At 42.6% G+C, this 25,676-nt stretch overlaps 3 protein-coding genes across 3 annotated transcripts; all 3 read left to right on the top strand.

Moving 5' to 3' along the window:
- Window positions 1-4,872, top strand: gapdh (glyceraldehyde-3-phosphate dehydrogenase). The gene is made up of 12 exons (XM_022756659.1): window positions 1-63; window positions 552-597; window positions 1,990-2,089; window positions 2,335-2,441; window positions 2,598-2,688; window positions 2,823-2,938; window positions 3,196-3,277; window positions 3,451-3,602; window positions 3,722-3,800; window positions 4,092-4,175; window positions 4,262-4,359; window positions 4,449-4,872. The coding sequence occupies exons 2-12, from the start codon at window positions 575-577 to the stop codon at window positions 4,516-4,518; spliced, it is 1,002 nt and encodes a 333-aa protein (XP_022612380.1). The 5' UTR covers window positions 1-63; window positions 552-574; the 3' UTR covers window positions 4,519-4,872.
- Window positions 4,873-6,836: 1,964 nt separating this feature from the next.
- On the top strand, window positions 6,837-12,713 carry LOC111230023 (opsin-5-like). The gene is made up of 9 exons (XM_022756552.1): window positions 6,837-6,957; window positions 7,970-8,120; window positions 8,294-8,433; window positions 8,826-8,964; window positions 9,130-9,244; window positions 10,487-10,567; window positions 10,649-11,177; window positions 11,279-11,478; window positions 12,645-12,713. Exons 1-9 carry the CDS (start codon window positions 6,837-6,839, stop codon window positions 12,711-12,713), a joined length of 1,545 nt encoding a protein of 514 aa, XP_022612273.1.
- Window positions 12,714-12,920: 207 nt separating this feature from the next.
- On the top strand, window positions 12,921-24,882 carry iffo1 (intermediate filament family orphan 1). The gene is made up of 9 exons (XM_022756604.1): window positions 12,921-13,906; window positions 16,665-16,725; window positions 17,227-17,322; window positions 17,861-18,001; window positions 18,145-18,329; window positions 18,438-18,564; window positions 20,002-20,091; window positions 20,533-20,663; window positions 21,422-24,882. The coding sequence occupies exons 1-9, from the start codon at window positions 12,921-12,923 to the stop codon at window positions 21,519-21,521; spliced, it is 1,917 nt and encodes a 638-aa protein (XP_022612325.1). The 3' UTR covers window positions 21,522-24,882.
- Window positions 24,883-25,676: the final 794 nt, after the last annotated feature.

Raw genomic sequence — 25,676 nt, forward strand, 5'->3', positions numbered from 1 at the left:
TTAACTTTGCTCTTCCCCACTCACACCCGGAGTCGCAAGACAGACAGAGGAGTCTCACAAACGGTAAATACCTTCTCTAATGAAATCATTAGAGTCAGAGAGGAAGCTGCAGGGCCTCAGCAACAGGCTGCAGCACCGAATAACTAGATTTAGATCACCTGGGGACAGTCTGCATGGGCTGGACGGAGCCTCAGTTTAAAGTAATTGGGGTCATAAAGTGCAGAGAAATTCACTTGATGTTCTTGCTTTAAATGTGAGTTTGCTTTTGAAGATGATTAAATTTGTAATTCTGTTCAGATTTGCAGTCGTATCTACACTTGCAGGGAAAGTTCAATAAACTGCAGGCAGAGCTTTCATTGAAATTTTCTTGCATTGTGGTCACAGATAGCTTATCAGTGGAATACTTTTTGCATGTTCTTTTGAACTTTTTGCTTATCTAAACACACAATCCAAACCATCAATTGGATGTTAATATATGGCATCATAAAAATGTGCCACCATAAATGCTGGTTCATTATTATCATTCTTCTCTTCTTGCTTTCTCCCTGCAGAGGACTAACCCAACCCAGGCAAAATGGTGAAAGTCGGTATCAATGGGTAAGAGAACATTTTTATCCTCACATTAAAAAATTAACACACACACACACACACACACACTTCAACACTCACTCTTTGCACCCCAACTCACATTGCCACACCCCTCTCATGTTTGCACACACAGCATTTAACTGCGATTTATTATAATGGCTGCCTTGATTCAATTTTCAAAATGCACTATCTGCACTTCTAAACACTTATTTTTTTGTTTGCCTGCACATTAAGAAAGGAAAAACAAGATGATCGACAATATGTAAGACTGACTTCCACAAAACTGTGTTTCTGTATCCAAATAAGAATTTAACCCCATTACTGAACCACAGAGGAAGATGATGTTCAGACTATGTAGCAGGATGTTAATGGATACCAGTGATAGTTTGTAGATACTGTGACAGTTAAAAGTAAACTACCAGTATTTTATGCTGAGAGTTTTGAAGCTATAAAACACTTCTAAAGAATCCACAGCCTTCAAGGCGCTCAGTACAGGGGAGCTGGTGTTTTATGATTGGATAAGACCTAACCCTCTCGACCTGAGTAGCAGGACAAACTGCAGCCTCTGTGACTAATTAATGGTGACACTATATGGCTTCTCAGGAACGGAAAAATGTTTTGTAATGCACTGACACACACACACTAACCTGTGGGCAGTCACCATGTTTTTCTTGATCTTTGAACTTTGGCCCTCGGCAGATAACAATGTGGGCAGTGGGGCCATTCAGCAGGGGATTGTTTTTCTGCTGTGTGGAGCGAGTGGAAGGGCACCTACGTAATTTAAATGTTGTTGAACACACATAATCTGACGTTAAAGTCTACCTATCTGCCTCGTGGATGTGTTCTTTATCCCTCCGCCCCTCTTCCTCCTCCTCCTCCCCCAATGTCTAAGGACAGAGTGTATCTGTGCCAGGATTTTGGACCCGTGGTTAAAAAGTAACTGAGCCACTGATCAAACAGTGCACTGCCGTCACTAGCATTACCACATTAGAGGTTCATTTTCGACTTTAGCCCCGAAGAGAGGAGAGCGAGAGCTATACAGCCATAAGCTCTGCAACACACACCTCCCTCGGCCCCTCCTCCTGAACCCTGGCCTTTCTGTGGCTGTGGTTTCAGGTCTCCTGGGGAGGTTTTATGTATCCCGCACAAAGGGGGAAAAAGACAGAACCATAATCTAAATAGGCCATGCTGAGGCTTGAAGTGTTAAAAATCCAATTTCACATAATAATGATTGATTTTCAAACTTGATTATGTTCACTTAATAAGCATCTGAGGCTCAATTTTTCACAGTAACTCAGCGGCATGTCTCTGATCACATCATCCCATGACTTTGGTCAGAGTTATGTGGTGTCATACCACCATCTAGAGGCCAGACTAAGAAACAACACTGTTCATTTTCAGATTCGGCCGCATTGGTCGTCTGGTGACCCGTGCTGCTTTCCACTCCAAGAAGGTGGAGATTGTGGCAATCAATGACCCTTTCATTGACCTGGAGTACATGGTGAGTCAAGAAGATCATTTGAAATAAAAGGCATTGGGATTTGAAATCAATATAATTTAGGGATATCATGGACTTTAAATGCTGTGTAAATTATTTGTTCATGTTTTTTCTGTCCAGATTAGGAATTAATGCATTAATTTGACAAATTTATCTTGTGTTTATGCACACTTGTCAGCTGTAATGATTTGGGTGGCAGCTGTCTCAGGAATTCCCCTCCTCATCTTGTCTTCTCATCTGTTCTTTAGGTCTACATGTTCAAGTATGACTCTACCCACGGCCGCTTCCACGGTGAGGTCAAGGTTGAGGGTGACAAGCTGGTCATCGATGGACATAAGATCACAGTCTTCCACGAGTACGTTAAATTGGCGTCTTTTGTATAAAACTATCCAGGCTTTTAATACAGTGAAGCATGTCACTTTCAATCCAATTTCACAAATATGCACAAAAGGAAGAACTGAATAAGCATCTATTGTGACACTAACACTCCTTTTCTCCCACTTTTTTGCAGGAGGGACCCTACCCACATCAAATGGGGTGATGCTGGTGCCCACTATGTGGTTGAGTCCACTGGTGTCTTCACCACCATCGAGAAGGCCTCTGTACGTACTCAGTCCTGTCGCATACTCTTCGACATATAATACTGTCTTATTACCTCTGAGACTGTGATGTGTGTGATGTGCAGTTGGCAACCAAACGATGCAGATTTTAATTGGATTTCAACAAAACATTTCAGGCTCACTTGAAGGGCGGTGCCAAGAAAGTCATCATCTCTGCACCCAGCGCTGATGCTCCCATGTTTGTCATGGGTGTCAACCACGAGAAGTACGACAAGTCCCTCCAGGTTGTCAGGTAAGAATCAGAAAGTATCTTAGACCGTTTGTTTGGTTTACGCAAATTTAAGTGGGTTAAAATGACCAACATTAAAACTGAAGACTGTAGTTTGAACCTATTGCTTTATTATGAAGTGTTTCACTCTATGTACATCTGCTAATGATGAACAAAAAAATTGGCTGAACTTGTATTCGTCATACAAAACCATTTTGAGACATTGTCTTTCATTTTGAAAATCCTCATCTTACTAATGCTGTTTCTTAATTTCTCCATAGCAACGCTTCCTGCACAACCAACTGCCTGGCTCCCCTGGCCAAGGTCATCAATGACAAATTCGGCATCATTGAGGGTCTGATGGTGAGGATTAAAACTGAGAACAATCTAGCAGCAAAACACTAAGCAGCTCCTAAAACCGGATTTACACAGTCCAAAACACCAACATGATTTCACAAAGTTAGAGGAGGGGAGGGGGTGTTAAGCTTTATTTAATCATCCTCTGTTCTCTTCCTCTCTGTGCCTTTGTCCATCAGAGCACAGTTCATGCCATCACTGCCACCCAGAAGACTGTGGATGGCCCCTCCGGCAAGCTGTGGAGGGACGGCCGTGGCGCCAGCCAGAACATCATCCCCGCTTCAACTGGTGCTGCCAAAGCTGTCGGCAAGGTCATCCCCGAGCTCAACGGGTCAGTGCCAAAAAACATGATTGTGCTGCAGATATATACTTTATCTCTGTGTGATAAGGGCTTGCAGTAAATCCAGTGAATTAAGTTTTTGATCTCTGCTGTATGCTCATATTTTACAGCAAGCTGACTGGCATGGCCTTCCGTGTCCCCACCCCCAACGTGTCAGTGGTTGACCTGACAGTCCGTCTGGAGAAACCCGTGAGTGACAGTGCAACAGAAGCATTTATAATATGTCTCAAGTCTGTTGATAATCAGTATTTTTCTTACTGTCAACAAATCCTGTGAAACTGTTTAACTGCCTCTGAAAATAGTCCTGAACAAGTTCTCTCTTTCCTCCTGTTTGAATTACTTTCGGTAAAATCTACAGTACTTCACTAATTAAGAAAAAGAGAATTGACATATTTGTGACTTGTTTTTAAAGATTTAGCCCTACATCTTCAGTAGAAGCCTCTAGAATGCAAATTAAAACCTCTTCTCTTCTCCCCTCAGGCCAAATACGACGACATCAAGAAGGTTGTGAAGGCCGCAGCTGAGGGACCCATGAAGGGCATTCTGGGATACACAGAGCACCAGGTATATTCTTGATTTATCTCATTTATCTTTAAAGTGATTTGTCGATCAGTTTACTTTTTAACATGGCACTCTGCCCCCCCCCCCAGGTTGTGTCCACAGACTTCAACGGTGACACTCACTCCTCCATCTTTGATGCTGGCGCTGGCATTGCCCTCAACGAGCACTTTGTCAAGCTGGTCACATGGTACGCCTTCGGCATGGGTTACTTTCATATCCTCATATTTGTTTCCATTGATACATACCGACTCCTTTTTTGTCTTGCTCCTTCACCAGGTACGACAACGAGTTCGGCTACAGCAACCGTGTCTGCGACCTGATGGCCCACATGGCCTCCAAGGAGTAAAGCTACCGGTCAATCAACCGTCACTGCACTATGCCACATCACCCACATCTTCCTGAATCCAGAGTTACAAATTTACAATAAGACATTGTATTATCTTAAACTCTGTCTGGTTCCATCTGATAGTCGACACCCCCCCCACCCCCACCCCAACCCCCCTCCCACTATATGTCTGAGGAAAGGTTCCACAGAGAGCAAATGAAAAGATTTTAATTGGTGACCAATTACTTTTTTTATTTGTTAAATTCCCAGTTCTGTTCTTGTGTGAGATGGAGTGAAGGTGTGAGAGTCTTTGTCTGTCTGTAGTACTGAGGTGCTGCAGTCAGAGGTGGAATAAAGTCCTCTGTTTGTGAGATACACGCCGTCCTTTCCTCTTTTGTCACTGCACAGAACAAATGTACATCAACACCCCTCCAGTGGGATTCATGATGATATGTCACTGACTTCTACAAACACTTACAAGAGGTCTCTGTCCATTGATCGATTTCCTCCTGTGGGAATACACTGACAGTTCTTAATTGCCTGGACTTTTAACAAGGAGGAAATGTGGGGGATAGTATCTGCAGGTTCGCTCACATCGATTCTTGCAGAACCGCATGGCTTTTATAAAACGGTCGCATGATTTTTGGAGATCTCTTTGGTCGTGATCGATACCTGGCCCATCTGGGTGGCTGAGAGAAGCGTAGCATAGTTAATACAACTTGATAACAACCTACTATTACAATTCAATTTGAGGCTTTTGCCTGCAGGCGATTAGCTCTCACAAAATGAAAGTGTGTGGCAAATTCATTTAGCAAGTTGTTCTTGCAGTTTTGCTCACTCACCCATCTGTTTTTTCTGTAACAGAGATCTTGTGAATTAATATGGTACCTAAGTGTTGGGATGTTGAGGTGTGAATGGCAGTTCAAGAGAAAAAGAAAAAAAAAAAAGGCTGTTAATATAAATGAGACCACAGCCTACAATAACAAATCAAATTGATTAAGATATCAGCAAGGTGATTTTTTAAATCAGTATTAAATTGATCAGACACCAGATTTCACTTTGCAGCATGCATATCTTATAATAATCACAGTCATTTCGTTGCCTCTGCCCTTGTTTTAAGCTTCAAAATTGAGGTCCCTGTTCTCAATGAGCACCACAGTAAAAGTGCTGGAGAATGGGTCATGATACATATAAGAAAAAACAAATGGACCCCAGTGACGGACGACGGGGATAATATGGATTCAGTGGATTAAAAAGAAAGACAGTGGATGGCTTGGATAAAAGGAGAGACAGAGGTTAAAGACCCTCCAATAGCCTCCTCCCTCTCTGTTGCTCTCTCTTTCTTTCTGGCCCACACGCACACACACACACACACACACACACACACAGTTCACACTCGGTTTGCATGCCTCTCGCTGATCATTTCTAAGCCAGATTGTTGACAGCGAATTTTCTCTGCAGCTCTCCAGAGAAATTCCAAATGGATTTACGGAGGAAGGGTTAAGATTAAGATTTTATGAAAAAATAAAAATATATGTAAGAGAAGATCTTTGAAGACCAGCTGAGAGATCATCAGAGGCGACTGACCAACAGAGAGAGGAAGGTGAGTAGAGATGTTTTAGTGTCAGATGTTTTCCTGCAGGTATGTGTTTGCATATGTGCATCTTGGATGGAGAAAGAAAAGGGAAGTGAAGGATTAAAAAACAGCTTTTTGAAACAAGCTTTTCGCTTCTAGTTTGAGTGAATTGTTATTTTTTCCTCTCTGTTTTGTTTTGACTTTTTCCATCCATCTTTTTCTCTTTGAGTTCATCCCTCTGTTGACCCCTTCTTCTGCAGGGGCAAATGATTGAGGGGAGATTCACTGTTGTTTCCCCTATGACCACACGTTATGCAACATCAACAGCAAGCATTTTTTGTTTTACTTATTTATTTATCTTTAACACACTCCCCCTGTTATAACCCTGAAACATGTACAACCAATGAAAAGCTAAATAACATTTGAAGAAATGTCAGATTTTCACCATGAAGCTGAGAATGACGAAACAACTTCACTGACGGCCGGCGGGGGGGAAAGATGATGAGACACGATGTGTTTGATCTGTTTTGATCAGTTGTGTGAGTGGTTATGTTTTGTCAGAAGACGTGTATTGATACTGAACTGCACGAGAGATTCTCTGAAGCTGGATGTTTAAATGGGGTTTCTGCCCTACTGTTATTGTTGTGTGCACATGAAGAGCAGAGACGTGATTAAAACTGTTTTCATGTCATCAGCGGCTCTTTGAAGTTTGACAAGCAGACTCTCCTCACTGCATGCCACTGTGAGTCAGCGCAGCACATCCATGGAAGGGAATGGCTCACACAGGGGCTCCTGGTTTGAGCCCTCGTCCATCCAGCCGCTGTTCCTCTCCCAGCTGTCCCCCTCTGCAGACCTGGCCGTCGCTATTTTCCTTACCTTCACAGGTAAACATTGTTTAAGACACTTTCAGAGGATGCTTCGATCGCTGTGTCATTGTCTGGTTCAGTTTTGTGAAAAGAGGTGATCCACTCTTGTCCATATGCAAACCCATGCTTTGAGGACAAGCAATGATCAATCACACTGAAATGTATTTTGAATGTTAGTCAAGATCCCAAATTTCCAATTTGGTATAATTGGGAATTAATTAATTTGCCATTCCAGGCTGAATGTAACGTGATTCCAACAAGTCACAGAGCATTGATATAAAGTACAGCCACAAGAGTCTAGTATCTGAATGAATCGTATCGTTATTATCAATCAGTATATATTCATGTCTTTTTATTATTAATATACAGCTACAATAAAGTGAGGGAACAACAATAATCAGAGCATGTCACACTGTCAGAATGAATGGATATAATGTTTAATTGAAGCTTCTTACAGATGAATAATAGGTCTCAAGTGGTTAAAGTATTAAAATATTAAAGTTTATATTGGCCCCTATTAAAATGTAAAGTGCATATGTCACAATTGTGCCCATACTATTCAGTACAACTTTGTATTGTGTGCAAATACGCATATAAATGTGGGGCGGTGCAAAAGATTCATAGAGGAAAAATGTGCCAAACAAGGCTGTGGATGTTCAGAAGGAAGAGGACATCATAACATAATACAAGTTTTCTTTTTGTGCAGTAGTTTCATTAAAAGCTGAACAGTGCAGGTCTAGCTGAACAACAGAGAAATGCTCTCTCTGCTCTGCTCTGTCAGTCCTGTTCATGTGTTTATGTCGGGCTTCGTGTTGATGAAGTGTTCAGCTAGACCTTCAGCGCGTGATGTAGAAGAAACTGAATAATTGTGCACCGATCCCGAAGCCTAAGATACTGTGATACGATGAATAAAAATGACCTCTGTTCCTTCCCTCACTTTTACGACGGTCCCTGTTTTCCTTTTACTTCACTTGAAAAGCTGAATCCTCTTGTTCTCTGTTGTCATTCCCCGTTTCCCTCTTTTTCCCAGGTGTCACATCTGTGCTGGGGAATGGCACGGTGCTGTTAGTCTATTGTAGGAAAAAAAAGAAGCTCAGACCTCCAGAGCTCATGACCATCAACCTGGCTCTCTGTGATTTTGGTTTCAGCCTCTTGGGAGCACCATTTTTCATCACTTCCAGGTAAGAAATTCCTCAGTTTCAACCACTGTAGGGCCGAGGCATAAAGTCAGAGGGCTGACACTGTGTATGATGCTACAACAACATACAGACACACACACAACAGCCATTTGTCAGGGACAGAAGGTGATGATCCATTAAGCAGGGGGACTAAAAGCCTTCTCTCCCTCTGTCAGCCTGTGTCATGCCTGGGTGTTTGGGGAGACAGGGTGCCTTCTGTACGGCATACAGGGCTTTGTGTTTGGCATCGGCTCTCTGCTCACCACCTGTCTCATCTCTCTGGACCGCTGCCTAAAGATCTGCTGCTTAAGATATGGCAAGTCTTGAGATCTTCTCAATCTACACACACACAAGTGCACTCTGAACCCATCTGACTCCTCCTGGATACATTTTGTGTCTTGCTTCCAAGGTTACACAGCTTTTTACACAAACCTCGGGCTACCTCCATGGCATGAGTCTGTAGGAGACCCTCCTTTTATTTTACAAGCGTATTGATTTGAAGAGTTTATTGATTTAAGAGTCTCTTAGTGATTGCTTACGTAACACTAAAAGACCAATTATATCTGACGTTGCTTCAAGAAAATTGTTAAGTGAAATGTCAAGACTTCCCCCGAGGTTAAGTGCACATTATGCTCACACATGCACACATCGCTTGGGTAGTCGCAAGAAAAGTTCAATAAGTGGCTTGCACGCATCTTGCTTCTGTAGGTCAATGGATCGAGAGGCGCCATGCATCGCTGTCCATAGCTCTGGTGTGGGTTTACACATTGTTCTGGGCCTCTCTGCCTGCATTGGGCTTTGGGAGCTACGGACCAGAACCTTATGGGACCAGCTGCACCATTGACTGGTAATCCTTGGTTTAATTTACTGCACTGCTTGGTGCCCTATTTTGTCTTTATTTGTCTGCAGAAATCTGTGTTGTGTTGTGTGTGTGTTTCCAGATTTGTATTTGTCAAACATTTGCAGACAAACATGTGAGCGATAACTAGTCTGCCTGTATCACTATTTCAAGGTGGAGAATGAGGGTGTCTCCAAAAGACAGACTCTACATCTTCCTCATCCTGGCTTTGTGCTTGGGATTTCCCATGCTCACCATCTTCACTTCATATTTGGCCATCCTGCTGACGGTGAGCACAGCTGCCGCGTCCTGACCCACAAGTATTCTGTCGTTACTTTGTCTAATGTATTAAACACAAATATTATTGGTCAAAAGTTTTAGAACACCTCAATTTTTCCAGTTGTTATTGAAATGTACATAGTCTGATGTCTCAAAGTAATGGACATTTTAAAAAGAAGCAGTCATTAAATCTTTTTATTTAACAAAATTTGATGAATTTGAATTTTTGACTTATCCGGCAACTGAACACACTTGAGTTGTTCTTTCTACAGTGGAAATCAAAATATTGTTCAGGAAGCTCATCCTGACACTGTTGCAGAAGTCCCCACTAATGTGTTGCACTTTTAGTTTGCTTCATCATCCCAGACCAGCTCCATGGGGTTTACGTCTGGAGACTGTGATGTTCTTCCATCATGTGAAGCCACTGTCTGTTTGTTTTTTTGTTTTTCTAATGTTTTGGGTCATTTTCTTGCTGTTGGTTAAACCCCTGACCAACCAGTCTGTCTTCCTTTGCTAACTGCCCTTTTCCATTTCTGCAGAGAAACTGAAAGTTGTAAAACCGTTACTCGATCCCTAAAACTTTTACAATTGGGGCAGTGGTGGCCTAAAAGTCAGGGGAGCAAGCCTGAGATCGGAAGTTCGCTTGTTTGATCCCCATACTAGCAGGATTAAATCTGGGTGGAAAAAGTGAAACAGCAGCACTTATCCAACTGTCTCCAACACTGCTGGGCAGCTTCCAGGTGTGAATGTGTGGTAACATTGTGAATATGATCAGTGCTTTCCCATAAAAGAGAGGTTGCCTGTCAGTGAATAAAGAAAGGTTAATAAAAAAAATGAAATACAACTCTTAAATTGACATGATGTTTTAGTTTTTGGTGACCTGAACTTTTATCAGTTAACTGGAAACTGGGGCTGTTCTAAAACTTCAGTGTATGTAAAGCCACTGTGTGTAGAATATGAAAATTGCAACTCTGGCACCTCCTTGTGATGGTAACAAAAAAAGACGCTGTGGACCTAAAGGCCCCAGATACACTGTGTATTTGATTTGTGATCATTTGATTAATCCAATTTTTTTTTTCCCGGAGGAATATGCACCACAACTAATGATATGAAGGAGGTCTTTGAAAGTTGTAAGAAATAGTTGAATTTAATGGAAAACTGCTGCTGGAAAACAGTCACATGGGTCATATTCCATGTAAAGTTAACATGAAACAAGGTGCATATTCCTAAATAAATGTGCTTCTGTTTTCAGGTCTACAGATCAAATCGCACCTTAGCATCTATACCGTCCTCCTCTGTCAGTCACACCAGCAAAGACCTCAGACTTGCAAAGGTAGGGCCTAGTGAGGATCTTTGTTTTTTCATTTCCTGATACACGTCCTGAAGCAAAGAATAAACTGCGTGTTTATTCCAGATGGCTGCGGTGGTGTGCAGCACCTTCCTCCTGGCCTGGATGCCCTACGCCACTGTGTCTCTCATCTCCGCCCTCATCCCCAGAGATGACCAAGAGGCAGAAAGCACTGTACAGACTGCGGTAGAGGAGTCCACTGCCATGGCTTCAAACTCTCCGAAGATCCTGGACGTCCCCTCGCTGCTCAACTGGACAGCCACAGAATATTATAGACTAACACATTACAACCCTGAGGAATTATGGGATCATGTGGCCGACGTGAATCCCAACTCGGGCCTGAATGGCAGCACGTCCAGCTCCACACTTGGCGAGGAAGCTGAGTCAATGACCAGGGTCCCGCAGCCGCGCTCCTGTCTGCCACCTGTAGTCACTTTGATCCCAGCTATGTTTGCCAAGTCCCACTGCATGATCAATCCTCTAATTTACCAGATCATGAACAGGGAGTTCAGGGACGACGTCTATGTGCTGGTGTTTGGTCGAGAGAAGGCAGAGAGGAGACGAGTGCAAAGGAGGAAGGAGAGTTTATATGAAAGTAAGGACCATTAGTAAACTTAACTTACGTAATGTCACAAGTTTCAGATGTTTAGGCTTTGCCAGTTTTAAGTCTCTTGCTTTTCTCTCTTCTCTTTTAAGGGAGCATCATCATCTCCTATTGCCAGGGCTGGAGGAGGAAGAGGAGCAACTCTATGTCTGTAGGAAGGAGAAACAAAAGTGTGAAGAGCCAAGGGAGCAGTAGTGGAGGCAGATCAGGCTCCTGTGTTGATGATAGATCAGTGGGGGCTGATCTGCTGGACTTTGCCTCCTTGGACACATGGAAGAAGACGGGAAGAGATGTAACAGGGTCAACATTCAGCACTGTCTGATAGATAGATAGATAGATAGATAGATGTTGTTATTTATAAAAAACGCAACCAATATTTTCTACTAGTACGGGTTACAGGTTCAGTACAAAAATCAAGTTTAGACTCCTGCACTCTAACCTCCAGCACGCCTACTTGTCTATTATATGTTACCAAGCTGTCAACCATATGAATGAAATAAATACCTTAAATTGAGAACTGTGTGACAAAGTTTAGCTCTCTAAGCAGCGCAGGCACAAAACATATATGAATATTGTTGTTTCTGGACTTATTTATATTATGTCATGTTTGTCAAATGCCCAGTAACTCTGTTCCTGGCATCAAATATGCACTGAGGAACAAGTGACACCTTTAATTGTAGATACAGTTGCCAGTTTTTATAACATACACGATGGAAGATTTAACATTTTATAAATTAATAAAATGATTTGAGCTCTTGTAAATCTGTCCTCATACTGAGTTTTATTAACTTAAACCTCAGTTAATTCTCGTGTCTGGGAGTTAAACCTCAGTAACAGGGACCTCTACTGGACTTTAGGCGGCTCCTACAGGACACAGTGGCCAGGTCCAGATTAAACCACAGGTACAGTTTCTGAGAATGATCATGTGACTTTGACCTAGACAGCACAGGTCTAAACATGGCTTAAACCTTAAACTACAGTTCAGCTAAAAGCAGAACAACAGCCCAGTGTGGTGTAATACAAGAACCCTCTGGGTCCAATGGTTTCTGCGCTCAGTGGCGGGGGAAGGTCGTTGCCTAATCCAGCCTTGGCTCCAGTCCAGTTTGTCATTGTGCATTTTAAGATTGTATTTGAATAAGTGTTTATCATACACGCTTGGCTCCCACTTTCTCCCATCATCCACATCTGCATTATTTCTTGTTCAAACCTAAGGAAAACACTACGGTAATAATCCTGACTGTTAACCTACAGGCGAATCCACGGAGAACAAACAGTTAACGGATCAGAGCTCCTCTAGTCGCGTCTTTACGGTAGCCGTGCTCTTCCAATCCCGCAGCACTTGCTCCTGCCTGCGGTCACATCTTGTTGCCAGAACTTCAGTGACGCGGTGACACTGGATTTCTTTGTTATTCACTCGCGCTCTGCGTCTTTTTCTTCGCTTAATTGCGTTTATTTTAGCAGAACATCTCGCCGAGGCGCAGAGCCAGCGTTGCCGCTTCCTCGCATCCCATCAAGAGTCGCTTCTGAATGTTTTGTTGCGGACCGTCAGAGGGCACCGATCCATCAGCCGACGTTAAGACCTCAGCTTTAAGGATAAGATTCTTATTTAGAAACGGTTACATAAGCAGCTGACTACTGGCGTTTTGCGCGCACGTCTTTCTGGTCTTTAACTGCCATTTATTATTTATCCATTCATTGTATTCTGTTGGAGCAAGAAAATTCCCGTCCGTGTTCATGCCAGATCTGCAGCGCTTTAGTTTTCCATACCATAGCATGAATCCTTTGTTGTTGGCCAACGCGCATCTCCAACAGCATCCACAGCAGAACCAAACGCCCGGACACCCGGATTCTCCCTCAGCCCTCCTGCCCGACGCCGTTTTCGGTGGAGCAGACCCAGCGTCCTTTCTGCTAGGTGAGCAGGCTGGCCAAGGGCCCGATCAGCCGGGGCCTGACTTCACCGCACCCTCGCAGACCTCACCTTACCTCCACCACAACCACAGCAGCCACTATCAGCACCGCGCCGTACCGCATCCCCCCGCAGCCATGGCACTAAGAAACGACTTAGGATCCAACATCAGCGTCCTCAAGACTCTCAATCTGAGGTTCCGATGCTTTTTGGCCAAAGTGCACGAATTAGAGCGCAGAAATAAGATTTTAGAGAAGCAGCTGCAACAGGCGCTGGATGCCAACAAGGGCTGTCAAGGAGGATGTTGTGACAACAGGGCGCATACCCAGGAAGCAGGTGTGCAGACCGGATTTGTTGGTACGATACCGCTCAGGCCGGGTTCCCTCCCCTTCCATAACACCAACAACTCAGCCAGGAGGCCTACAACACTGTTCCCACCACCGCTCACATCAGCTCCCCCACCTGCAGCTTCTGAAAACACCAGTTCAACCCAAACAAATACCAGTAACCCAGTCATCACCATCAGCCAGTCCTCTCCCTGTGTGGACTCCCCTGGCTCTAAAACTGCCCCCAATAACAGTGCAGGCCCGGGCATCTCCACCAACCCTCCTCCACGGTTCCTTCCGGGCACCATCTGGTCCTACAACCACACCCGCAAATTTGGCCCCGGTGCGGAGCGTCTGACCAGCCCAGGAGTGTCCTGGGTGCACCCGGATGGAGTTGGGGTCCAGATCGATACCATCACCCCCGAGATAAGAGCCCTGTATAATGTCCTGGCCAAAGTGAAGAGGGAGAGAGACGAGTATAAACGCAGGTAAATGGAATAAAACATGTTTTATTACACTTATAAGAGGCCTACAGGGCCTGAGCATGGGAATGTAGTTCTATTAATGATCTACTTTGGAGGAGTGAGCAGAGCTGTAAAGCAGCTGCAGACCAGCTGTCTCCAACAGGAGCAGAGTCAGCACAAAGCCTCTCCATCCATCACCTCCAGCCTGACCCTGCATCCACTTCATGTCTGACCAGAGAAGCAGGTGCTGCTGCTACAAATACACCCAAAAAATTAACACGTCACAGGCTAAATATAAAGAAGAATGAAGGTCAAAGCTTGGCAGGGACGTGTCAGGATCAGTCTGTGGCACAAATGTTCACTCATGACGCTCCCTAGAGAGTTGACTCACCCTTGGGTGGTTTAGTTTACAGGAATATTAGGGAAAATCCATCCTGGAGTAGAGCTCATGGTGACTGTACAGCAGATTTTTTTCATGTGTCTTAAAATGAAAGAAATGAATGATGATATCACTTACAGACAAATCCTGGAGGCTTTCATTATTGGCCATTGTGTGAATAATGAAAGAAACACTATGATGCTTTAACAGGATATATGGGTATTTGTGATTGTCAGCTGTAAATCCTACGTTTAAGTAAACAAATGGTAAGTCCACTCACCACAGTTGTTTTATTACCGATGGACTGTTTCAGTTGTTTTGTAAATCAGAAACACCAAACATTCACTGGTCCCAACTTCTGAAATGTTACATTTTTGCTGTCGTTCTTTGTCATATGGAAAAAAAAAAGAAGTGATTTGAAAATGTCACCTTGGGCTGCGGGAAGTTATGATGGGTTTATTTATTTATTTTTTATCATCTTCTGACTTTTCATAGACAAATCCGACCGATCGATTAATCAAGAAAATAAATGGCAGATTAACCGATGATGAAAATAATGTTGCCCTAGGATCATGTGACATCTCCAACCAAATTTTCCTGAGCCCACACTCGCTTATTCACAGTCAGTGTACCGATTTTACAGCAGTGTGTCACCTGATGACAGCAGCCGATCAGAAGGATATATTTACATTTACATACAGTATTTATGTAATAGGATTACGTCTTTTCTGTCCTGAGTCAGCTACAATGGGCCTCATGTCCCAGCACATTCAACACTGAATTCCCTCATATTATCTCCAAATGAGCAGCCATGCATTCTTCACAGAGGGGAGGATGACCACAGTGAAGTGGGCTCTTTGTGAATGAGGGAGAGGGACGACCCTGACTTCGCAAGAGTGTGTGACATCAGACACATTAAGATTGTATGTAGAGACTTGGGAGAGGATGATTTCGGGGCCTTATCGTGCAGAAAGTTGACATTGTTGTTTTACTGCTTGTACACCCATGCGTGCGAGATCTACCATTCCACCTTTCGTCTTTTAGTCAAGGATAAGTTTTCTCCTTCCCCCTTCACCTGCTTCACCCCACCCCCCACCCTTCACTGCCCCTCTCTCTGCCCACCACACTCTCAATGTCATGTTCTTTTTCTCACATAAACCGGACACAGTCCCACACAGTGAACGCTTCCTCTGCTACTCTCATGCTCTCTGTTTCTCCTCTCCCCCACTGCGCACCCCCCTCTCTCTACACTCCACACTGCATCTGCAATGCAGCATGCACTGCAAGCTGTAACTGCTGGGTGGATGGGGGCTTGGCTGGCAGAAGGAAGCACTTTCTGCACGCTCTCACCTTACTGATCAAACAAGCATCCTCTACGGCAACAACAACTCCTGTTTCATGACTCAGATTCTTTCAGATTTAGTATTCCCTATAGGTCTCCATGTGCCGCAGCATTCTGCATTTCAAACAGCATTTATTAAAGAGGCTGCAGTCTCTGCAGCGAGTGGATTTCCCCAGGGCACATGTGTTATGTGAAGTGACAGAATCTGAGATCACATACACGGATCTGTGCTCAGGCTTTTAAATGTATTAAATATCGGATTCATGGGCCAATCATCTGAGCAATATCATAGTGTCACACAATTCATCAAACGGGCAATTCATCAGTGAATCAGTGGATCACTCACACTTCTCCTTTTTACTGGCCCCATTTACAACCTGCTGTTACATGCAGCTTGAATCTGGATTGGATCCTGATATGATCTCGCTTCAACACATTCACATGTTTTTTGTCACTTCTCTCAGCCGTCACTCAGCCAGATTTAAAGTCAGTTGCTAGTTTTCATGCATGTAGAATGCAAAACCCCCAGCACCTGGTAACAGGTGTGAATCTGAGACACTGTGCAATTTGTTTATTCACATGCTCACACACCAGATGCAAGCTCCCATGCACTTGCCTAACCTGTAAGAGCAACTCGGGGATTAGGGGCCTTGCTCGAGGACACTCAGACATGTGGACAGGAGGAGCTGGGGGGTCAAATCGTCAACCCTGTGAAGTTGGTTCCTACTTGATGGTGGCTTCAAAATTACATTTTTATATTTCAGGGGAAGGTGTCATTGTCAGTTTAATGTCTAATGCAGCTACTTTGGCTGGAGCTTTTGCGAACGCTGCTTCTGTACAATCATGCATGGTCCCTGTGCTCTCACCAGGTCGTCAGCAGGTTTAACAGGTACAGAAGATGCATCGTAATTGAGCAGGTGTACATGAGGCCAAATACTCAGTCACATTCCTCATACTAATCAAGCTACTAATGTGTATATGTAATGTGTGTCTGCTCTGCTAGTTCTGTCTGTTAATGGTTTACTTCTTCTCTTCTTCCTCTCCGTGTCTGTGTCTCTTAGATGGGAAGAGGAATACACTATGAGGATGGATCTGCAACAGAAGATTGCAGACCTACAAGAGGTAACATCCTCTATGTGTATGTGTATGTAGGTAGACACGGCTGCAGACCAACACTGAAGCGTGTGGGAAAGTAAAGTTCAGACTTCAGAATTGACAGCAAAACATCAAAGACTCGAGTGCACGTGTACCACTGCCAGGAATCTGTACCTGACCCCATTTCGCAGGCAGTGTCACATCAACAGGAGACCGCAAGCAACAAAACACCATTTGAGACTGAGGAGGGCCATACCAGGGTTGAGGCACATATGAATAAGTTAACAGGGCGAAGAGAGAATTATGATGCCATCAGATAAATGTAGAGCTCCCCAGAGGAGATTATGCATTTAGGATTTACAATGTTTCTGTGCGCTTTGCAGATGAAGTAAAGGCTTTTATTTTTGTTGATGACCCCCGCCTGCATAATCTAGGCTGTAATTTCCAGTAATGAGAGAGCTGTGTCAGGACATCTCTGTGCGTTTTTGCAATTAGTGCTTACATTTTTGGCTTCCTTTGTATCTGCAGGACCTGCAGGAGAGTGAAGGCTGTCAGGATGAACTGGCTCTCAGAGTTCAGCAGCTGAAGGCAGAGCTGGTTCTCTTCAAAGGTCTCATGAGCAATGTGAGCACGGAACAGCCCACACACTCATATACCATCATAAAGACTTTCAGCTTGTAGCAGCAATCAACTGTCCCAACAGATGCACTGTAGCATACATTTCTCAAAGGAAACACATTAAATAGTAAATGAATTTGATGCTAACTATTTGTTACCACTTTCTAATGAGGCGCTAGATTAAGTGTTTATAAGTTGCAATTAATGGTTTGAGTGTAACATATCAAAACAAAACTCTTAGCCTACAAAGAGTCAGTCATGTAGGCTTTTTATTTAATCAGAGAGACCACTCCAAAGGACAGTGTGACCACTCACCTTCTGGAAACTAGATGGACCTAAATCCATTTATTAGCAGCTATCAACATCTCCAACGTTAGACTTGATGGCTTATTAGAAAAAAAGAAACACGTGACCCTCTATTAAGGGATGATAAAACATTAGTAAATAAGTAATTAACTATAATTAAGCAATTCTTTACAAATTAGAAATCCTTTATTAAGGGTGCTATATCCACTGTCTGCTCCATCCTCCATCCTCTCTGCAGAACTTGTCAGAGCTGGACAGTAAGATCCAGGAGAAAGCCATGAAGGTGGACATGGACATCTGCCGCAGGATCGATATCACTGCTCGTCTGTGTGACGTGGCTCAGCAGAGGAACTGTGAAGATGTGATCCAGATGTATCAGGTACAAGGACTACAACTGACCAGTTTATGTTCTCATCTCTTGCTTCTTTTATTTTTCACGTGTTCATCAAGTCCGCTGAATCGCTTGCTGTGAAAGTTTGTCCTGTTTATTGATAATGATCAATCCTGAATACGTCCCTATAGGTTCCTAACAACCAGTCATCCTTAAACTGCCGCCGGAAACAAACCCCTCTGTCATTTAATGGGAGCGAGGTTGACGAACCCGTCAGCACCTCCGAAAGTGACGGCGGCTTGGTCAAAGACGAGGACCACTGTGGCTCATCGGCCAATCAGATCAATGAGGAGATGCAGAGGATGCTGAACCAACTGTGAGTGGTTTGACTTTGAAATGTGATGGGTGTAGCAGACATGTCCTTCAGTCCTGCACTTTACACTAATTACTTCTCAATGTGTGTGCGTTTGTACTTTTATTCTAGGCGTGAATGTGAGTTTGAGGATGACTGTGACAGTCTGGCCTGGGAGGAGACTGAAGAAACGCTGCTTCTTTGGGAGGACTTCCCAGGATGCACTCTGCCTCCTGACCCCACCCACCCACCAGGAGAGGTAGGCTGTAGCTACATAGCAAGTCATTTCAGTGCCTTTTTTTACGCTCTGATTGTAATGACTGGACGTAGATCTATACTTAGCCACACCGTATGTCACAGTTCTGCATCTCAGGTCACCCACCTCACTTCAGCTTTCCCTGTCATCTGGCTCCCAGTCAGTCGTTTTCCATTCGCCTTGTTCTCCTGCACCTCCTTGCATTAGCCACGCCCACCTCATCAAGCCAATTCCTTTCACCTGGTCACACAGCTGCTCCTGATTACACTCACCCAGTACACAAACATCAGCCTTCCAGTCATTTCTTTGCCACATTGTTGTTTGCTTTTTCTCCATGCAAGACTCTCCAGCATTTCTAGGGACTGATTCCCATTTGCCGAACCTGTTTGTCCCCGACTTGCCTTTCTCGTCTGAACCCTGGTAATCACGTCAGCCTTCTGTCCCTGACCCCGAGAACTGCTTTTGTGGCTTTGGCCTTTGTCTGAGTGATCCTGTGCTGGCTCGTTCAGCCCGAGCCTCCGGCAAGATTTCTTAACCGTTTTTTTTGGATTTACCTGCCAGCTCCAGTTTCTGCCTAGGTAAAAAATAAAGGTCATTACAAAGTGCTTTTGTTGAACTGTGTGCTGTATTTGGGTCCTGCACACACACCGGTTACTACAGTAAAGAAAAAGTATTGCGATTCAAAACTGCCTTGTAACATAAACTGTGAAGCTTATAATGCCCAACTTTGGAAGAATCAAACCTCTTGACATTATCAAAGAGGTTTGATTTTTCATGTTTTTGTACATGTGAGGTTGTATTGGATTGCATGACTTCATTTTACAGTTACTCCTGTATTATGTTATGTTATTTTATTATACTATCTTATTAGTCAGTTCTGTTTTCACTGTAATTCACTGGGCGAGGGACGCTGAGAAAATAAAATCTGCGTGTTCAGCTTCTGCTTTCTTCTCAGTTGCCATCCTTCAGATGGCATGTGCATGTCTGTTGATACTGTTGGTTCACGAGTGGAGTTGATGAGCTCTCTCGCAGCCCAGTCCCCTGACCTTCACTGCTCTGCTGGGAGAGGGCCATTTCAGGACAAAACACTGCGCACACACTCAGACAGATGCGATGTCCGGCCCATATTGGTGTACAGTGTGTTTGTTTCCAAGAAATGCATGTAGGTATTTGTTTTCATTCAGCGGCTGTGTGTTTGTTTGAACAGTCTGCTGCCCCTTCAGAGGGAAGAGCTGCATTAGTCAGTGAAATTTGAGCTGATGGGAGCAGAAAGCCAGCTGTGTGCTTTAACAGCAGCCTCATTCTCTTTGTGTCTGATTGTTGGATGATTAACACACAAATACGTTCTTTTTGCTGCCACGCATCTCCGACCAAACTTAATCCAACCGCAAATAACAACATACTGAAAATGTCTTTCTTCTCTCTCTACCTCTCTACCAGGAGGACACTCTGGAAAAGGTGATTAACGACACAGAATGTCTGTTTAAGTCCCGGGAGAAGGAATACCAAGAGACAATTGACCAGATTGAGGTCAGACAGTTATTTAATATTTCGTACTTTGAAATATGTCAAGTTGGTTGTGTGCTCATACATGCTTCACTGATGTCACATGCTACTTTGTTCTTTCTTTTTATTGTCTCGACTCTTTTCTCGTGTTCTTTGCACTGTATATTCAGATTGCAATGTGCCAGCTTTGTGCATGTGTGTAAGGTTTTGTGATACTGCAACATTGTGTAAGATGATTTACAAGATGTATTTATTCTGTTTTTTTAATCTTTCTATAATGCGTAATGTAGCTTTAGTGAATGCTTTAGTTATTCTTTAGGAGTGTTTTTCAGCCATATGCATTTTATTCAGTTACAAGTTTTCTCAAAACGAGCCATGCAACATTTTGTAACGGTGTCCCAGATCAACAGCACGAGCATATGAGTCGTGTTTGTGATTTACCATTTGGTACGTTTCTGACTCCAGCTGGAACTGGCCACAGCAAAGAGTGACATGAACCGACACCTGCACGAGTACATGGAGATGTGCTCGATGAAGAGAGGCCTGGACGTTCAGATGGAGACCTGCAGGAGACTCATCACACAGAGTGGAGACAGGTAACGCACATACACACACTGGCTTTCAGTCTACTTTATCTCTCTGACTCTCATTTTCTCCTTTTGGTAACAGTTTATTTTACCCTGTAGTTTCCTAGCCCTAGTGTAACACTTAAAGTCATCACACAGCATTTCTCTGCAGTATGCAAACATGAAATAAATTGTTTAACAAACTGTAGCGTAGAGGTAAGGAGATCATTTAAGTGTTTATTAATTTACAGTATTTGTCAGCAATTATACCTTCTACTATCAGGACATATTTTATGTTATTACAGCCGTGTTATTATCTCTTTATACACCAGCCGCCACCAATGGGTGTCCACAGGAGGGGTTATAGCTGTACAAATACGTTAACATTTATATCAGCCTACAGTGTGTTATAAACCATTTAATTGTTCATATGCTGTTTATAAATTCTGAATAGGGGGAAGCTAAAATAAAGTGTTGCCTTTCCTACAAAGAAGCATGTGACTCGCTGCTGATTATACTACTGTTGCTAAAATAGAGGCACAGCTCTGCTTGTTTCTAGTTAGTTGTGTTGAGTTCGTCAACTAATTGAAAATATACCAGCTGAACACTGTCTCCATCTCCCTGTGATTTTTACTAATGACCCTTCCTAAGAATTTATAATATAAAATCAAACTTATAGGAAACTATGCGACCTGTAAAATAAAGTGTTATTTTCTCGTACCAAGTGACAGAACTGTTTCGCATTTCTCCCATTATCCAACACGCGTCTCTGTATCCGTCTGTCACAGTAACCCTGCAGCACCTGTGTCCTCCGACGAGAGCGACCAGAGGGAAAACGACAAGTCTTCGTCGTCTCCGCCTTCTTCCTCGAGTGCTGGGAGATCTTGACACCTCCTCAACCCGGCAGCAACGGAAGCTTGAGGGCATGTGACCTCCGCTGCACCCAGCTATACAGTACCACACCAACGCAATATACACCCGTAACTATGGCAACACCATGTTTACATTTGAACCTCCTCATTTACTGACTCATATCATCATTTCTTGCGCTGTCCACGAAAATCAGCTGTGGTCCGAGGAGGCTCTGAGCACTGAAGCTGTGGTTGAGTAGTAGAGCTGGATGACGCTTGAAGATGGGGAATTTACTGTGAGTCAGTCGGCCTGTGTCCCTCTGATGCAGTGAGGCAGGGCAGTGCTGTAAGCTGCAAAAAAAAAAGAGGCATAGCATGACTTTTTCACTACACACTCACCAACAAAACACTTGTTAACCTGGGCATCTTCATCTTACAATTATCTAGCACATTTAAATAACTGTATATCATACAATAACTCTGACAGCTTTAGAGCCAAATCCACAAAATAGTCCTGGAATTTATATTCACTTACCAACTTAAACAAAAGCAGCAAGCAGATTCATTTCAGTGTAACACTGCAGTGGTGGTAGCTTGACCTGGCATTGATGAGCGTCAAATATGGGTTTGATATTGATAATGATGAGTCTTTAAAGTCTGATACGATGTCACGATTCAGCATTTTACTGCCTTGCGGCTGCAGATTAGCTTGCATTGTATCTGTAGTACAAACGGATTAAACTGTGGGCAAAGTGAAGCTAAAGTCATCTATAAGTCATCAATAAGTCATAACATCTGTGCTTTATTTAGTGAAACATAATGTGGAAAAATTTATAAAAATAACCAAAACATTAACTGTGTATAAACTTGAGCAGCTGAGTTGTGTCTCTGCATACCAACATGCCTTGTCCCTCTAGCCAGTGTTGTTGGGTATGATATTGAAAGAGTTTTGATCTTGTTGGTCTAATGACATGATTGTGGTCCCATTCAGGTAAACTACCTGGATTCAGTTTGACCATGTTGTCTATTGCTGATGTACTTTGCATTTCCTGGCTGACCTAGAGGTAAATGTGGCATTAAACCTTTTGAACAAATGGCCAAAAATAGCTCATCATGTCACAATGTTTCCAACACAGTTAAAACATAGAATGGCATTCAGAGAGCGCAGATCTCCGCCGAGGTCAGTGTCAAACAACACACACCAGACTTTAGAGAATAAAATTCAAATTCATACCCTGGCAGAAATAAACAGACACAGGTGAAAACCTTACCTTCTTGGCGGAGGTAATACATTTCAGCAGCACTTACAGCATTGGCAGTAAGTACTGGCATCATTACGGTGTCTGTCTTAGGAAGAGCAAAGCACACCAACATTGCAACCCTCATCCACAGAGAAATCCATCCTATGATAAGCACCCTCATCAAATTCTCAGTGGAAATGTTGAAAATGAACAATAACAACATAACATAGCTGAGCCAGATGAAGAATTTTGAAGGAAACTTGGAAGACAAATGTTGTCAATTAGAGCATTTCATAAGAAAACAATAACATGTTAAATGCATTGGACATCACAGATAAGACTGTCTGTCTGAGGTTTGTATTGTCTTTAAATGGTGCTGCATGAGAAACCAACAGTAGTAGTGAAAGATCTTGTCGGTGTCGGAGGGAAGCATGTTTGTTTTGTCCAGTGCAGTGAAACATACAGGCTGATCTGGAGCCAGCTTTGCTCTACAGACAAGAAAAGTACTGTGTGTTGTAGTGCACCGACAGCCAAGTGTCAGGTAGGAGCTGTTAATGATTAGTTTTATTTTCAGCAGTAATGCTTAGTTTAGAGTGAAGGTCCTATATTGTTAGAGCAGAGCTGCATGATGAATCATTTTAAGGATAGTGAAAGAACAAAAAGATGTTTAGCCGGTTAGTGCCAAAAATTAAATGAACGTGGTCATATTATGAATCAACAGGAACTTGCTAAAAAAAAAACTGACTAAATATAGCTGCTGAAGCTATTTCACCAAGGTGCTTGATGTATATAACTAAACCTATTTTTGAGCCTATAAACGTTTGCACATAGAAAGGAAGAGCAAAGCAGAAATTTACTATATGAAACAATCAGCACTATTACTTGTAAAACATGTATCAAAAAAATGTCAACACTGGAAATGGAGAACTATATTTCTTCTCTTCATATTTCCTCATCTTTGACATATTGCAGGTGGGGTACTAGAATAATAAATTAACATGAACACATACCTCATTTTTACTTTAATGTTTTCCTGGGCACATTTCAAAATCAAGTTTAACTCAGACATACTGCTGTGTGAGGATACTGCTGGAAACTGTCACTGTAATGGGGAACACCCCCTATCAAACATCACTGTTATCAGACACTGTCTAAATATAGTCCTGGCTGTAGTTTCTTATGTGTGGTTGAACCAGGTGAACTATATTTCCTCTGCTTCTGCTGCGACTCACACTTCAACACTTGGTTACAGTAATAAAAACAGGAGGATGCATGTGTGGCTTTGTGGAATCAGCTGGATGCTGATTTCAGTGTTTCACTACAGTTTGAATACAGGACGAGGACGTCAGCGATATATTGTGTGCGACATAAAACACCATTTCCCTTTTGTATAGTTTTACTTTCATGCACTGAGTGAGTCTCTATGTATGCATGTGCCAGTGTGTATGTTTTTGAGTGTTATGTCTGTACAGTGAGTGTTTTTAAAGACTTTTACTGTGGCAAATGTACAACATGAAGAAGTAGAAAACATAAGTCCGATTTGGTATCGCCTCTGTTTAACTTTAAGTTAAATCTGAGACTGAGCGGTCTTTTGACAATTACACCTCAACAAGTAACTATATAAATCAGATGACAATGGAGCTCTTTTTTTCCATAGTGGCTTTCTTTATGAGTGTATGTGGTTGCCAAGTAAAGTCAATTTAAAAATAACTCAAGTAAAAAAAAAAAAATTGAACTACTGAAATGCAAATGCTTTAGCAAAATGACTGTATGATGGCTTTGATATTATATGTATAAAGGAAATTATAGCTTTGAATATATACTTGTGTTTAAAGACTGCAAAGAAGAATGTCCATAGTCACACACCTGAAATGCTTTCAATTAAGATACATTGACCTGATTGCCCTACGTAGCTTTTCAAAGGATGTACGGTGGTTAGTGTTTTTTTTTTTTTATTTTTGGTTTTTCACTTCTTATTTTTGAACATATTTGGCATCACACAACAATTTGATGATAATCCTGAGTATTGATCGAATACTCCAGATGTGCGACTTCACAGCTTTAAACATCAAGACAAAGCAATTTTGGCTAAAAAAGCTTCACTGCAGAGCAACAGTATGTAATGTGTCAAGAGAGACTGAAAGAATAAAAGATGCAACTGAGCAACAAGATAATGTGTGATTGTTTGTAAGACGCAACATACATATGTGGCAATTCCTTAAAAGCCAGTCTCCCTCTAAAAGTCAGCTAATCCAAATTACAAAAAAGTGGACAGGAATGTAATTTCTTTGTGGTGACAAAAAAAAATGAAAAAAAACATACTGGTGCCTTGGTAAGGTGAACCACATATCAAGGCCCAGGTTCCAAATTCAGGCCCTCTACTGCATGTCACCCCCCCCACCCCCGCGTTTCCTGTCTCGCTCTACTAAGACTTTCACAATAAAAGGCAGAAATGGCAAAAATAGCTATGGAAGTAAAAAAAAGTAGAGGCAAGTTTAAAAGAAAAAAAAAAAAAAAAGTTTGTTTTTGTAGTACTCATTTTGGCCACAATAGGCTGAAGTACACCACTACCCCAGTCGAAATGGGACTAAAAGCATTTTTTTTTTTTTTTTTTTTTTTCCCCAGGTGTCTTTTAAATTCTCATTGTGCTCTAAATACATTGTACATATCCTGTGATAGCAAGTTATATAGCATTACTGTCCTGTCTTTCTTTTAGCTAATGTATTCTAATTGACAGTTTTGCCCAAGAGGCTTTAGGATAGTATAAAGAACTACAAAGCCCACGTTTTGACATTTGTGCAGCAAAACTTTTTTTCTTCTTTCCTCCCCCCAATTAATCACCTCCTGCCATTACACTGCTACTTTAAGTACATTTAGCAGATAATACTTTTATTAGCAGTTGCAATTAATAGTACTTTACCTCAAGTAGGATTTTAAGTCGAGGACTTTTA

This window comes from Seriola dumerili, unplaced genomic scaffold (assembly GCF_002260705.1).
Source record: "Seriola dumerili isolate Sdu_G_001 unplaced genomic scaffold, Sdu_1.0 BDQW01000258.1, whole genome shotgun sequence".
Lineage (NCBI taxonomy): Eukaryota > Metazoa > Chordata > Actinopteri > Carangiformes > Carangidae > Seriola > Seriola dumerili.

Bases quoted from the DNA above. Each gene is read 5' to 3' on its own strand.
- LOC111230023 (XM_022756552.1), top strand. From the start codon at position 6,837: ATGGAAGGGAATGGCTCACACAGGGGCTCCTGGTTTGAGCCCTCGTCC. The intron at 8,965-9,129 runs GTAATCCTTGGT...CACTATTTCAAG, and splicing joins ACCAGCTGCACCATTGACTG to GTGGAGAATGAGGGTGTCTC. The intron at 11,178-11,278 runs GTAAGGACCATT...TTCTCTTTTAAG, and splicing joins GAAGGAGAGTTTATATGAAA to GGAGCATCATCATCTCCTAT.
- iffo1 (XM_022756604.1), top strand. From the start codon at position 12,921: ATGCCAGATCTGCAGCGCTTTAGTTTTCCATACCATAGCATGAATCCT. The intron at 18,565-20,001 runs GTAGGCTGTAGC...CCTCTCTACCAG, and splicing joins CCACCCACCCACCAGGAGAG to GAGGACACTCTGGAAAAGGT. The intron at 20,092-20,532 runs GTCAGACAGTTA...TTCTGACTCCAG, and splicing joins AGACAATTGACCAGATTGAG to CTGGAACTGGCCACAGCAAA.
- gapdh (XM_022756659.1), top strand. From the start codon at position 575: ATGGTGAAAGTCGGTATCAATGG. The intron at 598-1,989 runs GTAAGAGAACAT...GTTCATTTTCAG, and splicing joins GTGAAAGTCGGTATCAATGG to ATTCGGCCGCATTGGTCGTC. The intron at 2,689-2,822 runs GTACGTACTCAG...AAAACATTTCAG, and splicing joins CCACCATCGAGAAGGCCTCT to GCTCACTTGAAGGGCGGTGC.